This window comes from Salvelinus alpinus, chromosome 7 (genome assembly GCF_045679555.1).
Source record: "Salvelinus alpinus chromosome 7, SLU_Salpinus.1, whole genome shotgun sequence".
Lineage (NCBI taxonomy): Eukaryota > Metazoa > Chordata > Actinopteri > Salmoniformes > Salmonidae > Salvelinus > Salvelinus alpinus.
In genome coordinates, this window is record NC_092092.1 from 39,762,320 (window position 1) to 39,779,351 (window position 17,032).

General features: G+C 42.8%; 2 protein-coding genes across 11 annotated transcripts in view; one reads left to right on the forward strand and one right to left on the reverse strand.

Moving 5' to 3' along the window:
* Positions 1-9,070, forward strand: part of srcin1b (SRC kinase signaling inhibitor 1b) — a 44,466-nt gene extending 35,396 nt beyond the window's left edge. For all 10 annotated transcript variants that reach the window (XM_071410268.1, XM_071410274.1, XM_071410269.1 and 7 more), the window contains one exon: positions 492-9,070. In XM_071410268.1, the coding sequence (XP_071266369.1) occupies positions 492-650 (159 nt within the window). In that variant the 3' untranslated portion in view covers positions 651-9,070. The remainder of the gene's footprint in view (positions 1-491) is intronic.
* An 89-nt stretch (positions 9,071-9,159) lies between these two features.
* Positions 9,160-17,032, reverse strand: part of LOC139580997 (formin-like protein 1) — a 67,032-nt gene continuing 59,159 nt past the window's right edge. The window contains exons 15-25 of the mRNA XM_071410279.1: positions 16,768-16,998; positions 16,496-16,620; positions 15,974-16,176; positions 15,351-15,585; positions 15,156-15,224; positions 14,955-15,035; positions 13,335-13,628; positions 12,728-12,829; positions 12,397-12,501; positions 12,150-12,258; positions 9,160-10,419 (exon numbers count right to left, since the gene is read on the reverse strand). Of these exons, the coding sequence (XP_071266380.1) occupies positions 10,319-10,419; positions 12,150-12,258; positions 12,397-12,501; positions 12,728-12,829; positions 13,335-13,628; positions 14,955-15,035; positions 15,156-15,224; positions 15,351-15,585; positions 15,974-16,176; positions 16,496-16,620; positions 16,768-16,998 (1,655 nt within the window). The 3' untranslated portion in view covers positions 9,160-10,318. The remainder of the gene's footprint in view (positions 10,420-12,149; positions 12,259-12,396; positions 12,502-12,727; positions 12,830-13,334; positions 13,629-14,954; positions 15,036-15,155; positions 15,225-15,350; positions 15,586-15,973; positions 16,177-16,495; positions 16,621-16,767; positions 16,999-17,032) is intronic.

Below are 17,032 nucleotides of genomic sequence, written 5' to 3' on the forward strand. Positions count from 1 at the left end.
CTAACTAAGCTGTGCTCTAATTCTCTAACAAACTAACTGTTATGAGGACTGACAGTCCCACATTTCTGGCGTGCATATTGGAATTACATGTATACTGCATGGAGTGTGTTAAGGTGGAATAACGTATTTCAATTCAAGGTTTGCTGACAGACTAAGGCAAGTGTCAAAGCTCTCTTACTGCTCAAATGACACATTTATCTCTGTAAAGGTCTCGTTTTATCGCTCCCAGATCAAAACAAGACACATCTCACTAGGGAAGCTGTCAAAACAGAGGTGCTACAGCCGCTTTCAGGTTAACAGAATTGATCTGCTGGATTTGGACCAGGTTTCAAAACACAAACCCTTACATGGCAAAACTGATCAGCACCAGTGAGACTGTCTGCACCCAAAATGAAATCCTATTTCCTATATTGTGCACTGCTTAGGGCTCTAGCCAAAATGTCATCTCAAATATGACCATAACCTTCCTCATGCTCATTGTCCTTCTGTAGAATGCAAGCAACTCACCAGGGGGATCCAAGGGAGCCCAGTCAACTGTAGCGGCTAGACTGAAGAACCTCCAGCAAGGCAGCCTCGAGAGGCCCAAGACCAGGAAGCAGAGAGAGGACTTCCCCAAGATCCAGGGCCAGCAGCAGGTATTCCACTTCTAGAATGCCCCTCAGAGGAGTAGCCCTCTTCAGAACAGCTCTGGTGGCCTTTGACATTGACAACTGCCCCATCTCACAGCTGTCTGGGCAACTACTGGGATACAATATGTTATCAGTGGGAAATGTAAGGTGACGAGAAAAGGGTCGGGCTCATTGGAAATCACCAATATTGGTTGTTATATTATTTGACTTTGAGCTGTGGTTGGATCCAAAATGGATTGTGTACTGAGCGTGCTCTATCCCATTGGCTGGTATTGATGTTTCTGAGGAGGGTAAGGTCATGGAGGTATTGTGCACTTAACAAGCTAAGTGGCACCTAAACTGCACTTCTCGATTATGCCATGGAATAGTTGAACATCTCAATGCCGAACTCCTGACTTTTCACCAAGTAGATGATGGTCCTACAGTAACACGGTTGTCTGACTCCGCTTTCTTTATTTGAATCGCTGAATCATTCTGTCTCCAGCTGAGTCATTTAAACCGCAGTCCAAAAGTGAGAGGGTCAGGAGATGGAAAAGTAATACTTCTCTGAATATTTGCCCTTTTTTTTCTCATCGGAGATGAGAATATGGAAAAGGTAGGAACGACAAAGACAGACGGACAAAAATAACGAAAGGCAGAACAAAAAAGCAAAGTGCATCACACCTCCAATGTTTCTCTGGAGCAAATACAGTACCAGTCAAAGGTTTGGACACACCTACAGTACTCATTCCAGGGTTTTTCTTTATTGTTACTATTTTCTACATTGTTGAATAATAGTGAATACATCAAAACTATGAAATTTCACATGGACTCATGTAGACACTGAAAAAGTGTAAATACATATTTCATATTTCATATTTGAGATTCTTCAAAGTAGCCACCCTTTGCCTTGATGACAGCTTTGCACACTCTTGGCATTCTCTCAACCAGCTTCAAGAGGTTGTCACCTGGAATGCATTTCAATGAACAGGTGTGCCTTGTTAAAAGTGAATTTGTGGAATTTCTTTCCTTCTTAATGCATTTGAGCCAATCAGTTGTGTTGTGACATGGTAGGGGTGGTATACAGAAGATATCCCTATTTGGTAAAAGACCAAGTCCATATTATGGCAAGAACAGCTCAAATAAGCAAAGAGAAACGACAGTCCACCATTACTTTAAGACATGAAGGTCAGTCAATGCGGAACATTTCAAGAAGTTTGAAAGTTTATTCAAGTGCAGTCGCAAAAACCATCAAGAGCTATGATGAGACTAGCTCTCACGAGGACCGCCACAGGAAAGGAAGACCCAGAGTTACCTCTGCTGCAGAGGATAAGTTCATTAGAGTTACCAGCCTCCGAAATTGCAGCCCAAATAAATGCTTCACAGAGTTCAAGTAACAGACACATCTCAACATCAACTATACAGAGGAGACTGCGTGAATCAGGCCTTCATGGTCGAATTGCTGCAAAGAAACCACTACTAAATGACACCAATAAGAAGAAGATACTTGCTTGGGCCAAGAAACATGAGCAATGGACATTAGACTGGTGGAAATCCTTTAGGTCTGATGAATACAAATTTTAGATTTTTGGTTCCAACCACCGTGTCTTTGTGAGACACAGAGTAGGTGAACGGATGATTTCCACATGATCTCCACATTTTTGGTTCCCACCGTGAAGCATGAAGGAGGAGGTGTGATGGTGATTTATTTAGGATTCAACGCACACTTAACCAGCATGGCTACCACAGCATTCTGCAGCGATACGCCATCCCATCTGGTTTGCGCTTAGCGGGACTATCATTTGTTTTTCAACAGGACAATGACCCAACACACCTCCAGGCTGTGTAAGAGCTATTTGACCAAGAAGGAGAGTGATGGAGTGCTGCATCAGATGACCTGGCCTCCACAATCACCCGACCTCAACCCAATTGAGATGGTTTGGGATGAGTTGGACCGCAGAGTGAAGGTAAAGCAGCCAACAAGTGCTCAGCATATGTGGGAACTCCTTCAAGACTGTTGGAAAAGCATTCCAGGTGAATCTGGTTGAGAGAATGTCAAGATTGTGCAAAGCTGTCATCAAGGCAAAGGGTGGCTACTTTGAAGAATTTGTTTAAAACTTTTTGGGTTACTACATGATTCCATATGTGTTTTTTCATAGTTCTGATGTCTTCACTTTTATTCTACAATGTAGAAAATAGTAAAACTGAAGCCCTCCTCCCTCCTCTCTGAAGCAGCAGTCTTACATGGTTCAGCAGGCACTCCAACCCAGTAGGCTGATCTGTCCCACCTCAGCCCAAACTGTCCCTCTCAAAGGACCTTCTGGCAGCTCTCAAAGTCAGGTAGAGATAACATAGAAAGCCACTCCGTTCCAGCTAGCACCTGTCCTGAGCCAGTCAACCCAATCCTCTCATTACCCTAACGGGGATAATCCACACTCCATTAGCTAACTAAGATAGAGGTCACTTCATTTGAACTCTAAGAAACAGGCCCCATGTGGTGCTCTTTAGGCTTAGGGGGTCTATTCCCAGGCTATTAGAGTTCAAAAGACTACCCATTGGACTGAAAAACAGCCCCAAAATGTTGCCATGGTTCAACTCGCTTCGGATGGCTGGATTGATGCACTTCTACATTCATCTTGATCAGATCTGAAAGGTTTTTACCTTGTGTGGGGCAAATTAATCTCATCCACCACCAAAGCTGTAACCACATCCATTTTGGTGAAGCACAAGGTTTGCACCAGAACAAAAACCATACTTCACTCTTTGGGGTGAAAGGAGTCAGAAACCACTTGGAATCCGTGTAAAAAACATTAAAGTATCATACAAGTGCAGAAGATGACCTCCCAGAGAGGTCAGTGCGCTTCACAACAATGCCCATTAGTGAATACAGTAGTTAGCACATGGCTAACATGTTAACCTTTATTTGACACTGGAGGAATACACACCAAGCATTAGTATTCATGTCTATTCCCAACCTGGTCTCAGAGCATTTCGTATTATTCTGTACATAAATCCGAGAACTCCATTTATTATGATATGTTACGATTTTGTATGGTAAATCAAATCAAATCAAATTTAATTGGTCGCATACACGTTTTTAGCAGATGTTATTGTGGGTGTAGCGAAATGCTTATTTTCCTAGCTCCAACAGTGCAGTAATATCTAACAATACATGCAAATCTAAAAAGTAAAAAGTTGGCATGTAATTATTTGTGGATGTCCTTCAACCATTTCGTATGATATTTTAAGAAATTGCTAAATGTACAATATGTTACGAATTTGCAAAATGTAGGATATGTTACGAATTCCAATTTGGTGTTGCTAATGTTAGCTAGGTGGCTAACATGAACGTTAGATAGCTGGCTAACGTTAGCTAGGGTTAAAAGTTAAGGTTAGGTGTTAGGTTAAAGGGTTAAGGTTAGGGTTAGCTAACATGGTAAGTTGTTGCAAAGCTGCTAATGAGTTAAAATGCTAAAGTTGTCCGTGATGAGATTCAAACACACAACCTTTGGGTTGCCAGACATTCGCGTTAAACCAACCACCCTCCTTTTGTTTTTGCCTTAAATGTAACCTTCTGTCTTATGTAACCATACCAAACGTAACATATCATACTCATTTAATGGTCCTGATTTTATATTTACTATGTTAAATCTAGCCTATGAGACCAGGCTGCTATTTATGCTGTTTGCTGGAAACCACTCAATTGTGTGAGATTGCGTATGCCTCCAAGTGTACCTTCCTTCCCTATCCCCATGTTGTCATGATGTCAAATATGCCCTCTGAGTCTGCGGATGCTGTTTATTCGGGTCATTACACTGTGCAGATTTTTTTGTGTGCAGATTACGCTCATTGCAAAAGTGAGTCCTCTTCTGATGCAGATTATGTATTTTATTAAATGTCTGACCTGATGTTTGTAGCATACAGTAAATACAGTCATATATATCTAGGCAATTGGGTCAGTAAAATGTAGTAAACTGTCTGTGATCAAACAAACAAAAGACCTGTTCAACTTAAACTATATGTTTAACATATGCAAATAATATGAATTAATATACTGTATGTTGGAGTCAGTTGAATATATTGGACATACATGCATCTGTGTGACCTGTATGTGCAGTGTGGGTAAATTAAAACCCCCATGGGTAGGCTATTTTGTGTACTGTAATGCATAATGTTAGGTTCATTCTTTCAACAATACAGGACTGCTTCAGACATGAACCAATGAGGTAATTTTTGAACCAATAGGATTTAACCAAGACCGCACCATAGAGTAACCTTTTCTCCCCCCCCCCTTTATTTAATCCTGAGGGGAAAATGTGCACGAGCTGAAAAATTGTTAACGTCAACAAAAGTGAAGTTTGTGTGTGCACAACATGTGAATGCCTTGGGGTTATCTGATTTTAAAAAGGCTTAGTTGCTATTCTGCTATTTGATATCTTAGGACATTGTGTGGACATTGTCTCAACACAGTGCTATAGCTACATTCACTGTTCCAATACCTGTCCAGAAGGAATGCCAACAGGCGATGACCAGGTGCTGTCCTTTATATCTCTCCTGAATAGGTGGACTTTTTGTTTGGCCCATGAATGGATGATTTTGGCATGAATCCTTTTTTAATGATCCAATATGAATGCGATTTATCTGGGGAATGGAGGATCTCGTGGATGGCAGAAAGTGGGAGGATCCCTCAATCTTCTGCGGGGGGGATGGTGCACCTGTCTGTTCATGTCTTTGTAAAGGATATTTTGTGATACAGGCTCCAAGAGCTACAGATATACCGACGTGTAGTACGTCTTACCCGGTCGTACTATAGCATACGAATTGTACGACCGGTTAGGTGAAAAGGGTTAAGGTTAGAATTGGGGTTAGAGGAAGCTCAAATGCTACAGTTGTCCCCGGGGGCAACTCGAACACACAACCTTTGGATTGCTAGACTGTCACGGAATACGCCCACCCATCCTACCCGACCAACCTCCCTACTTCCGTTTCTGTCTAAAGTAACTAGACCATTAGTACAGATCGTATGTCTTGACAGGTGCTCAGAAATGTGTATAGCATATTCAAATCAAATCAAATGTTATCGGTCGCATACACATATTTAGCAGAAGTTATTGTGGGAGGCTCTGCGGCTCTGAGACCAGGCTGCACTGTTTGCCCCTAGTGCTCCTTCCACAATTACAAATTGCTCCTTCCTCTCCCCACATTGAATGTCCTGAATGTACATATCTATAACCTCCATGCCCCATGTAGACCAAAGCTAGTGTCGGCTTCTACTGCTCTTCATCCCGCCCAGTCTATCTCACTTTGAGCAGTGGGCCTCCCAAGGACACACCCCAGCCCCATCTATCATGAGGAGAATAGAGCCAGAATATAGATGACATTGATCTAAATCTACATCAGTGCAACCAGCTCTCTTGGCATCCTTAAAGGCACGCCTCTCCTCTCCTCTCTTCTCCTCTCCTACCTCCCTTTGTCTATGCTCTTGGCTTAATGGGAAGTCTGCGTCGTTAATCGTAGGCTTTTGTCTTGTTTCTCCCCTTAACCCTTTTGCCCCGTTGAACGGTTGGATTTGTAAACCAATGTGGCAGCGGTGTGGGGGCCCTTAGACATCTAATCGTAGGAGGAAATCTCTTGTTCGCTAAAGGCCAAGGCAATTCATTAGCATTGGCATCCAATTGAGCTTGATGTTGTGTCCAAATGTGTCAGCGAGAGAGGCTCAGCGCTGGCTTTTCTCTCCTTGAGTTTGTTTGTTTGGGTCTCCAAGGCTCTTATGGAGAAGCCCCTGTAGGAGCAAAGGGACGGTAGGATAATTCATTTCCATTCATTTGGACAAAGAAAGCATCTTAACTGTTTCAGACATGACCAATTCATTGAAAATGTGTGTTGTTTCAGGGGTGAGGATTGTTTGGGTTGATCCCAACAGCCAATTGTAGCTTTGGGTTTTAGCCCTGTACGTGTCCAAACGAGCCAGCAGCCGAGGGCAAAAGTGCAAACAAAAACATAATTGACCAATCACAGAGCAAGAAAGTATGCCTAGGGTTAACCAGGGTAAAAGCAGAGTTCGGCCTTCACTTATAAAGATCATGTAACTTGAGGACACCTATTATCCTGTACTCTAGAGTATAGCTCCTCCATTACCTACTCCTTTTCCTATCCTTCTCTTCCTCTCTCCTTCTGCAATCTCAATCTGTATTTCTTCTCCTCCTCTCGCTTCACCCCTCCCTTTCCTCTCCTCTCCCAACTCCCCTTCCTCTCCTATCCACTGTGGAGAAGCTGCATCGGGCCAGGTAGCCCGTCCTCAAGTCCTGACAGCAGTGCAGTACTGATCACAGCATCACTTCCTCAGTTTTGCCCATGCTCTGCTTAGCGACAGCCACATGGCTCAGATCTTGACAGGAGCTGTCGGGCTGATACACCAAACACAGCATCCCCCTGTGGCCAGTCAGGGGAAATGCACTGCACTGGCTGAAGCATACAGTAGCACCCCATGTGACCACATAGATGTAAGATAGCCAATGACCAAGACAGTAGCTTGACCCTGGTCTGTCTCTATCTGGAAGAAGTCACCAAAGAACAGGGAAAACAAATGTGATCTTAAAACACTATTAAAACCCTTAACAAAAGATGAGAATGCAACAGAAAAAGCTGCAGACTGCAGACTTTTCCCAGACACCCTATTGCAGTAGGTTAGGATAGGAGTTAGATAGAGATCATGTGAGCAATGTTCTCTCTTCTTCCATGTCTGAGGGCAACTGCTGTATATCCTCTGCTATCATGGTCGGTATGAGTACTGGGATAAACACTGAAGGTAAAATGGTGGACAGCAAGATTCCGCACAGGATCCCACTTCTGACACCAAATGTTGCAAAGTGAACACATAACGATCCTAAAATCCCACAGTAAACACGGGTCCTCTATCCATAATGTGAAAGGTTCTGGACTCATTAGCACCGTTTTATACACTAGCCACAGCAATATGAAGATTTCCATCCCAAGATTTTATGCGTGACAACATTTAAACAGTTTTTTTACCACTCCACTAAATGCAAGTCAGATAATCCCACAGAAGGGTTATGTGCTGTCTGAAACTGCTGGAGGAAAGTGCAATAATATTGCCATGGAAGCTCTCTGTGCACAAATATATACCACTGGCACAAAAAATATACATAATTGGAGATAGAACATCCCCTTGGTAAATCCTAGACATTAATATAATGTATTATTCATCTTTAAATATAGAAATAAGAGCTAATATGAAAATAAAGACCACGCAATTAACCTCAGAATAATCTAAATCATATCAGAGATATACTGTATTGTGAGAAAATAGTATACTACCCGATAGGTATTGTTTGCAGTGATTATATCATGTACATAATTCATTCTTCATCTATGTTTTTATATTATCAAGACTGTATTTTTATACTTGAAAAGAGGATTCATAACCACATTTTAGACATGTATTCTGTAAATGAATTTGTTGTGTGTTTTGTTTTCTATTGCCATCATTTTGGTTCCTTACTACTTACTTAGACCATTGAGCAAATTGTTAGTATCATTTCTTGTCAATAGACTAATATGGTTCATGGCAGGATACAAAGAACACATGCGGTGACATTTGTGAAAAATCTGAAACCTTTGGGAGGCTTGTTTGGGAAACAATAGAAATCAATGATGGAGGGTTGTGAACTACTTAAAGTAGCACTACACTCAGCTTGCACGGATAGAGGGAACGAAAGAAATAGAGAGACCCAGAGCACATTTCCTCATCCCTCTTTACAAGTAATCACTGGTGACTACCCACAACTGTCTTCCTCTATCCTAATCAAAAGTAAACAATATCGTATGTACAATATGGCTTCTCGATGAATGTGCGGTTGTTTAAAGTAGTCTGTGGGTGTTATAAATCATGTAAATAGACCGAGAAGATGTTACTTATAATGGATTTTTATGTGAATTTCTTTTTGTTGTTGTCGAGAGAAACGTAATCCAAAACAGCATGCACATTCCCGGAATTTGCACGCTGGGTCAACAAAAGGTTGTTACTTCTGTCAATACCTCTCCTCTGTGTATAACTGTAAGTGTATATTTGATGAAACATTGTACAGGATAATAGATTTTGTATCATGTGCAACAGGGTCAGTCAAAACAAATGTCACTGTCAACGTTGATGTTAAGAAAAAGACATGAAGACATCGTAGAGCAACTTCCGTTATTCTGAGAGTGATTCTTGCTGTGCGTGTGAGATAAGTGTTGTTGATGAGTACTGAAGAAGAATGACACAGCAATACGGTACGCTAAAGACCAACTAACAGTGCAAATGCTACGCCAATTCTACATACTGAAAGAACTGTTGCCGCTTTGTGTGAGAAGATCAACTATGGTACTTAACAAAGACTGCTGCTTTTGTACCTCTCTGTTGTGTTTTTGTGACAATAAAAGTGAACCTCTTATACAAGAAAGGATTTGATTGAAATTCATTCAGGGTCTGAAATGAACTCCAAACCAATTTCATGTTTCATGACTTCTGATGTAATAAAGTAGCAGACAATCACAGTATAAAATATTTATTAGTTCAAACCCAAAATAGTGAAACAAAGAAAGGGTTATCCATTCAAATATTTGGAATATAATACAAAATAATGTTCTAAGCTTCGTTCTAAGCTGTTGTAATCCTACTAGTCCTAGGACAGACAGACAGACAGAGACAGGCAGGCAGACACAGGTCAATATGCCTTTACACCAGATACAGCAGTTATTGGGTTTGACAATCTGCAGCCATCTGAGTACCACAAATAGAACAAACTATTCATTATGAAAGACAAATGTAGAGTCTTGCCTAGCTTTCACTGATTGTTACTGCATGCACACTGTCCCAGTGCTGAACCTCCCATACACGGGTCCTAAAGCTCAAATGAAGATTGTGGAGAATGAGGGTGATTCTCATTTAAATCATTCCATTGAACTATAAAGTCCATCCATGGCCAAGCCCTTACTCCACTAACATTATGTAGAAATAGGAAGTGTTAACTTCAGTAATAAAGCCTGCGGGGGTTATGGTATATGGCCAATATACCACGGCTAAGGGCTGTTCTTTGGCACGACGCAACGCAAAGTGCTAGAACACAGCCCTTAGCCCGTGGTATATTGGCCATATATCACAAACCCCCGAGGTGCCTTATTGCTATTATAAACTGGTTACCTACGTAATCAGAGCAGTACAAATAAATGTTTTGCCATACCCGTCGTATACGGTCTGATATACCACGGCTATCAGCCAGCCAGCGTTCAGGGCTCGAATCACCCAGTTTATGATGAGGAATAGAGCGTATTTACTGTAGGTGTTTGTTGTGGATCAGAGGGGTATTAGGAGACAGACAGCACCTCACAGTCTAATATTCCTAAAGCTCTACTTAGAGGATGGAGGTTTGCTGTGGGTAGAACCACAGGTAGAACCAATCACCTGCCATGCTGGGCTAAGCCTAGGGGAGCTATTTCAAGTTTGTGTGCGCTCTATGTCAATGAATTTAAATGAGGGTGATGCTTTGAATGGGGTGTGTGTGTGTGTGTGTGTGTGTGTGTGTGTGTGTGTGTGTGTGTGTGTGTGTGTGTGTGTGTGTGTGTGTGTAAGTAAGCATGTGTGTGTGTGTGTAAGTAAGCGTGTGTGTGTGTAAGTAAGTGTGTGTGTAAGTAAGCATGTGTGTAGTGTTTCACAGGAAGATATCGGAGGAAACTTGGAGCTTCTGTCTGGGCTTCCACTTGGCGCTGACTCGGGATCCGTCTGTCCGTCTGTACGGCTGGTTCCTCAGGTCTAGCAGGGATAGTGATGGATAACAACAGCATTGTGAGGCCACAACACGGAACAAGTCTGGTCTAAACAGGTTTTTGTAGTGACACCGCCACGCAAACAAAGACAGACAGACAACTGCATCAAGAGACAGAGAGATCCACAAACAGAGAAACATAGTGCTACACTCTCGTGGTGTGCATAGGAGACACAGGCATCTCCAGAGACAGAGAGAAAGCGAAAGACAGACCTATACAATTCTGAGGGGACTATGTAGGGCTGTCATCACTGAAGCCAGAGTCGCAGAAGAGGCGAGAGATGTGCTTGCCAGAGCGAGCCGTGAAGGGCACAGCCTTTAGAGCTGAAAACCCCAGAGAGAGAGAGACAGAGAGAGATAAAGGGAGAAGAGGGTGACGGTAAAGACATAACCATGGGGGAGGAGAGATATGCACAGGGGAATGAGTGGGAATGACATGAAAAAAGGATTGAAGGGAGAAGATGAATGTGGATGTGACAGATGCAACAGGATAATGTAGGTGGTGGTGGATATTGCATGACGACAGTTAGTTATGATGTATTTGTGGAAATGGAAAAAGGCTACAGAAAAGCAAGCGTTATCGGGAACCATCACTCCTGTATTCCAATGGCACGTTCTGTTAGCTAATCCAAGTTTATCATTTTAAAAGGCTAATTGATCATTAGAAAACCCTTTTGCAATTGTTAGCACAGCTGAAAACTGTTGGCCTTCTAGGCAGAGTTGCAAAGAAAAAGCCATATCTCTGTCCAGTGTCTGTGTTCTTTTGCCCATCTTAATCTTTTCTTTTTATTGGCCAGTCTGAGATATGGCTTTTCTTTGCAACTCAAGGCCAGCATCCCGGAGTCGCCTCTTCACTGTTGACGTTGAGACTGGTGTTTTGCGGGTACTTTTGAATGAAGCTGCCAGTTGAGGACTTGTGAGGCGTCTGTTTCTCAAACTAGACACTAATGTCCTCTTGCTCAGTTGTGCATCGTGGCCTCCCACTACTCTTTCTATTCTGGTTAGAGCCAGTTTGTGCTGTTCTGTGAAGGGAGTAGTACACAGTGTTGTACGAGATCTTCAGTTTCTTGGCAATTTCTAGCATGGAATAGCCTTCATTTCTCAGAACAAGAATAGACTGACGAGTTTCAGAAGAAAGTTTTTTGTTTCTGCCCATTTTGAGCCTGTAATCGAACCCCCAAATGCTGATGCTCCAGATACTTAACGTGTCGAAAGAAGGCCAGTTTTATTGCTTCGTTAATCAGAACAACAGTTTTCAGTTTCAGTTTTTTTGTGCTAACAATTGCAAAAGGGTTTTCTAATGATCAATTAGCCTTTTAAAATTATAAACTTGGATTAGCTAACACAACGTGCCATTGGAACACAGGAGTGATGGTTGCTGACAATGCACCTCTATACGCCTATGTAGATATTCCATAAACAAATCTGCCGTTTCCAGCTACAATAGTAATTTACAACATTAGCAATGTCTACACTGTATTTCTGATCAATTTGATGTTATTTTAACGGACATTTTTTAAAAACTTTTCTTTCAAAAACAAGGACATTTCCAAGTGAGCCCAAACTTTTGAACGGTAGTGTATGTATATATATATATATATATATATATATATATATATATATATATATATATATATATATACATACATACATACACACACACACAATGAGTGTACTGGAGACCTCGACCCATTATCCCTGACCCCACCAGGCCCACCTGTGATGATGTCCTCGATGGCTCCATCCTTGCCCTCCCGAACCAGGGGGGTCACCTGCCGCCTCTTCAGCTCCGCTATCAGATCCATCTGGGGCATCATGGGTACCTGCTATGGGAGGGTGGGGGGGTCAAAGGGCAGGCAAAAGAGTTGGGGTCTAAATTATACACGTGTTGAAGGTAAGTGGAGTGAGTCAACTCTCTCAGTGCCTTATCGCTCCTACGTGCTTGGTAATGTGTCACGGACTACCTTCTGGGATATTTCAGGCTTAGGCGAGGTTGACAGTGGCCCAGTTTTCCATTCGCTGGACAGCACATCCTGCTTTTTCCTCTGCTCATTCTCCTGCTCTGCTAGCTGCCCGGGGGGGGGGGGGGGTTATAAAGACATTTGTAATCATTTATGTATGGAACACTGTCACATTAATGCAACAGTTACGGTTTGATGTGTGGCAAAGAGCTCAGCTCGTCTATGTTGATACATGAACGTACTTACGTTTTAATAGTCGGCTGTGTAAGTACTGTATGAACGATTGAATGAATTGAATCAACGAACAACGTAATCAGTCAACGTGGTGACTAACCTTATAGGCCTTGATGAACCTAACAAAGACGGGGAAGAACATGGAGGGAGGTGTGGTTTTAGGGTTCTCTCCAAAGTACTCCACCGCTGATTCATACACATCCTAAAATGAGAGAGACGAAAAGATCATACCTCCATTACACTGTACTTCATTGCTTTCTGTAGCAGTACTGTTTTACAAATATTATTAGCCTCTCCTAAATTAATTTAGTATAGTGCAATAAAACTGTTACTAGGTTAGCCACTGTGATTATTATTATTTGACCCTGCTGGTCATCTATGAACGTTTGAACATCTTGGCCATGTACTGTTATAATCTCCATCCAGCACAGTCAGAAAAGGACTGGCCACCCCTCAGAGCCTGGTTCCTCTCTAGGTTTCTTCCTAGGTTCCTGCCTCTCTCAAGAGTTTTTCCTAGCCACCGTGCTTCTACATCTGCATTGCTTGCTGTTTGGGGTTTTAGGCTGGGTTTCTGTATAGCACTTTGTGACATCGGCTGATATAAAAAGGGCTTTATAAATACATTTGATTGATATATTAGGCTGTACATTTTGCCACACTGATTGTCAATTTTTTATATATATTTATATTTAGTAGGGAGATTTGACCTGGGCTGTCTTGCCATCTCCTACTACAGAGTCCAGCAGGTCATTGTTGCTGGTGAGGAACTCCTGCAACACAGAGTTGTCTTTGTGTATGGCAAACTCCTTCCGGGTCACCTGCATGCCCCTCTCCAGGGCACGCAGGTCCTGCAGAATGCTGTCCAGGGACACCAGAGCAGCCTTGTCCAAGAAGTACAGCTCGCCGTGGAAGGCTTGGAGCTCGGGGTATTTCTCCTGTATGATGTTCACTATGAAGTGAAGCAGAGTCTGTCTCCGGTCTGTGGACTTGGTGTCTAACAGCTAGATTGAATAGAAAGAAAGCAAGTTGCACACGCTATTCAGTATATGCTCCAGACTATTTCATGGGTAAACCTAATAACCAAGAAGGTACCATGTTGCAAAAAATTTGAAGGTCAAATGCAGCTGTTTTTATAACTGTTACCCAGAAATATCAAATAATTTCTGGGTAACAGTTAAGTACCTTACTATGCTTGTCTTCAATTAAAATGGTCAAAAAGAAACAAAAATAGCTTCTTAGCAAAGAGCAATTTCTCAAGCAAGAATTTAGTTAGGACTGCCTGGGAGTGGTCTGGGGGGGGGCCTGAAAACTAGCTGCTATTGGCAGAGAGTGACATCACCAGGCAGGCCAAAACTCCATCCCACCAAAACAGGCTGAAATTTCAGGTGCTCTTTTCAAACAGCTCTTAAACTTAAAGGGTATTATAATCATTTTCACAACTTCACAGTATTATTCCAACCTCATAGTGTGGAAATATATATAAGACACAGGAAAATCACGTTTTTGAGCCATATTTAGTGGGAACCAATGGAGGGGCAGCAGGTAGCCTAGCGGTTAGGGCGTTGGACTAGTAACCGAAAGGTTGCAAGATCGAATCCCTGAGCTGACAAAGGTAAAAATCTGTCGTTCTGCCCCTGAACAAGGCCCCTGAACAACCCACTGTTCCTAGGCCGTCATTGAAAATAAGAATTTGTTCTGAACTGACTTGCCTAGTTAAATAAAGGTTACATTTTTATTTTTTATAAATAAAAAAGGATACAAATTCAAAAGGTTAGCCTGATCCCAGATCTGTATTCGCTTTAGGACAGTGGTAGTCAGAGGGGTTGGCGATAGCACATACAGTCCTGAGATCAGATAATCAAGGGATACAGCACCCCATCAAAATGAGAAATACAGCGTGATCAAGAGCAAATGTCTCCAATCCTGATGATCAAGTTGTTACTCGTCTCCAATTAAATCCATGTTGACGTTAATTGATGGTTTGGGTAACTCTGCCTGTCATTGATTATCATCAGCAATCATTGTGAGTTGAGACATCCTCCACAGCTCCAATGTAGTGTTCTATTCATTCAGTCACTGTGGCTAATTGAGAGTAGGCCTGTCACAATCGGTTATCTCTGGATCTCTGAGTCCCATTTGAGCATATTACCGTAGATAATCAATTAGACGCTGTGCTAAAATGACATTCTGCTAACCCAAGTGAATTTTCCGGACTAGGGTTGGAGTACAAAACCGATGTGTCTCATCGTAAGAAAAGGAACACAAAATGAGCCTCGAACATTTGGTTGATAAATATAGTATGCTTTATGTTTGAAGTCTTTCCTCACCAAGTCGAGACTCTGCAGGCGGAACCCGTAGGCTGCTCCTCTCTTACTGCTGTTCATGTAGTTTCCAAAGGCTAGGATGATCTTAGGAACAGAAGAGGCGCACCAAAGTTAGACACCGATGTCGTGTCATCATACAAAACGAAACAACATAGCCGCACACCATCCATGCAGCATATCAAAAGAGCAGTCCCCTAACAGTACCTCAAGGATCTTCTTCAGCTTGCTAGAGGACTTGATTGACATTGAGGCAGCGATGATTGCATTGAGTTGCTGTTGGAGAGATGGGAACATATTACGGTGGATTTCTGGTATTTTGGGGAAGCTTTGCGCGTCTGACTAGATGATAAAACATTGAAACAATCTTGAAATAACATTGTTTACAGTATTTCTACTGACCGGCTGGATGAGCTGGATGCTCTCTGGGAAGTTGCCCATGAAGGTGAGCGTACTGATGCGCTGGGGCAGGCGGGGTATCTTGCCAAAGCGTACCATAAAGCGGTCCTCCTCGGGGAGCTCGTCCAGGGGCCTCCCGTCTCGCTCGTAGTTCTGGATGAGCTTGACTTCGTACTCTGAGGGGATGAAACGCTCCAGTAGCTCCAGGAAGTCCAGGCTCAGAGCTTCCTGGTTATACCTGTGGAGAGAGCAAGGGTTATGTACAACTACTACTTAATACTACGTGTACAACTACTACGCTGTTCATACACTTCGATTATTGTAAACTGACAATAGAAGTGAGTTATGAGTGCAGTGATCCTTCACACATTTCACATTGGTTATAAGTTTATCAGTTACTATCACATGCTTAGTAAAACCATAGCTAACTATACATTCCTCTCTCTGGCTGTGCATAGTCACACTACAAAAAGGTATACATTTAACATGTCTGTCATCCAACCGCTCTTATCCAGAGCGACTTACAGTCAATGCATTCAACTATATATAGTAGTACTACTTCTAGTCTTACGCACAATTTACATGTGGTATAATTTTCTTATAACAACTTGATAACAGACACATACGTCTCTATGGAAGTACAGATGTCTGAGGCGGCCATGCCTCCCTTGCGCAGGGTGATGGCCAGGTTCTTGGCTCTGTTGGGCTCCAGTAGGGACACTTTGCTGGGGGTCTTCTGGGCCACCTTCGCTCTCAGGGTCCCCACGTCAGCCTGGTCAGTCTGGGCCTTGGTCTTAAACTGCTCCTCAAAGGCATCCATGTTTAGCTCCTAGGACATGGAGTGGAGAGGTGGATGACTAATGCAGGAGCTGTTGGTAATGTCCAAACTGTGCGATTTACAGTTGAACAAGTCGTTGATTCAGCAGGAAATGTTGTCAAATGACGGGAGACAAATCCGATAGAGGGAGAAATACAAAGGATTTCAGGATGACAGAAGAAAGAGAAACGAGAGAGCGGCTGAGAAAGAGGGATGGAAAGACTGGAAGGAGAAGAAAGAGAATCAGCAGTCACATACAGACGAGGACAGGTTGAGATGGACAAGAATACAGATTTGTAAGCAGATAGCTAGTAGACTACTGTGGTCTCACCCCCAACACGAGCTCATCATCCAGATCATTGAAGACGGTTCCAGACACCTGGTTGGGTTTAAGGGCCTGCCAGTTCAGTGAAGGCATACGGTACTTAGTCTGAATGGGCTTCTTGTTTCTGTTACCTGTCCAGAAGAAGAACACATCATTTTTTTCATTGTGTAAAACCATTTCTAACGGCCAGTCCTTGTTTAGTGGGATCCAATTAACTGAAAGTTTTGTCATTAGAAACACGACTGACAGAACTATATAGACCTATAGTGTTAGCTTACCAGTGTGTCCATCAGGCATACCCCCAAATGGTGGGGGCATTCCACCGCCCGGAGGTGGTGGGGGCATACCACCCCCTGGAGGAGGTGGGGGCGGAGGAGGTGGTGCAGTCGAGCATGTAGGGGGAGGAGGATGGGGAGAGGCTTGTGCTGTGGCCACTGTTGAACCAGGTAATTGTGGAGGAGGGGGAGGGACTACTGATGTGGGAGGGCCCTCGACAGTCGTGATTTGTTCTGTGGATGCAGGGAAAATGAAACAATGTATTTT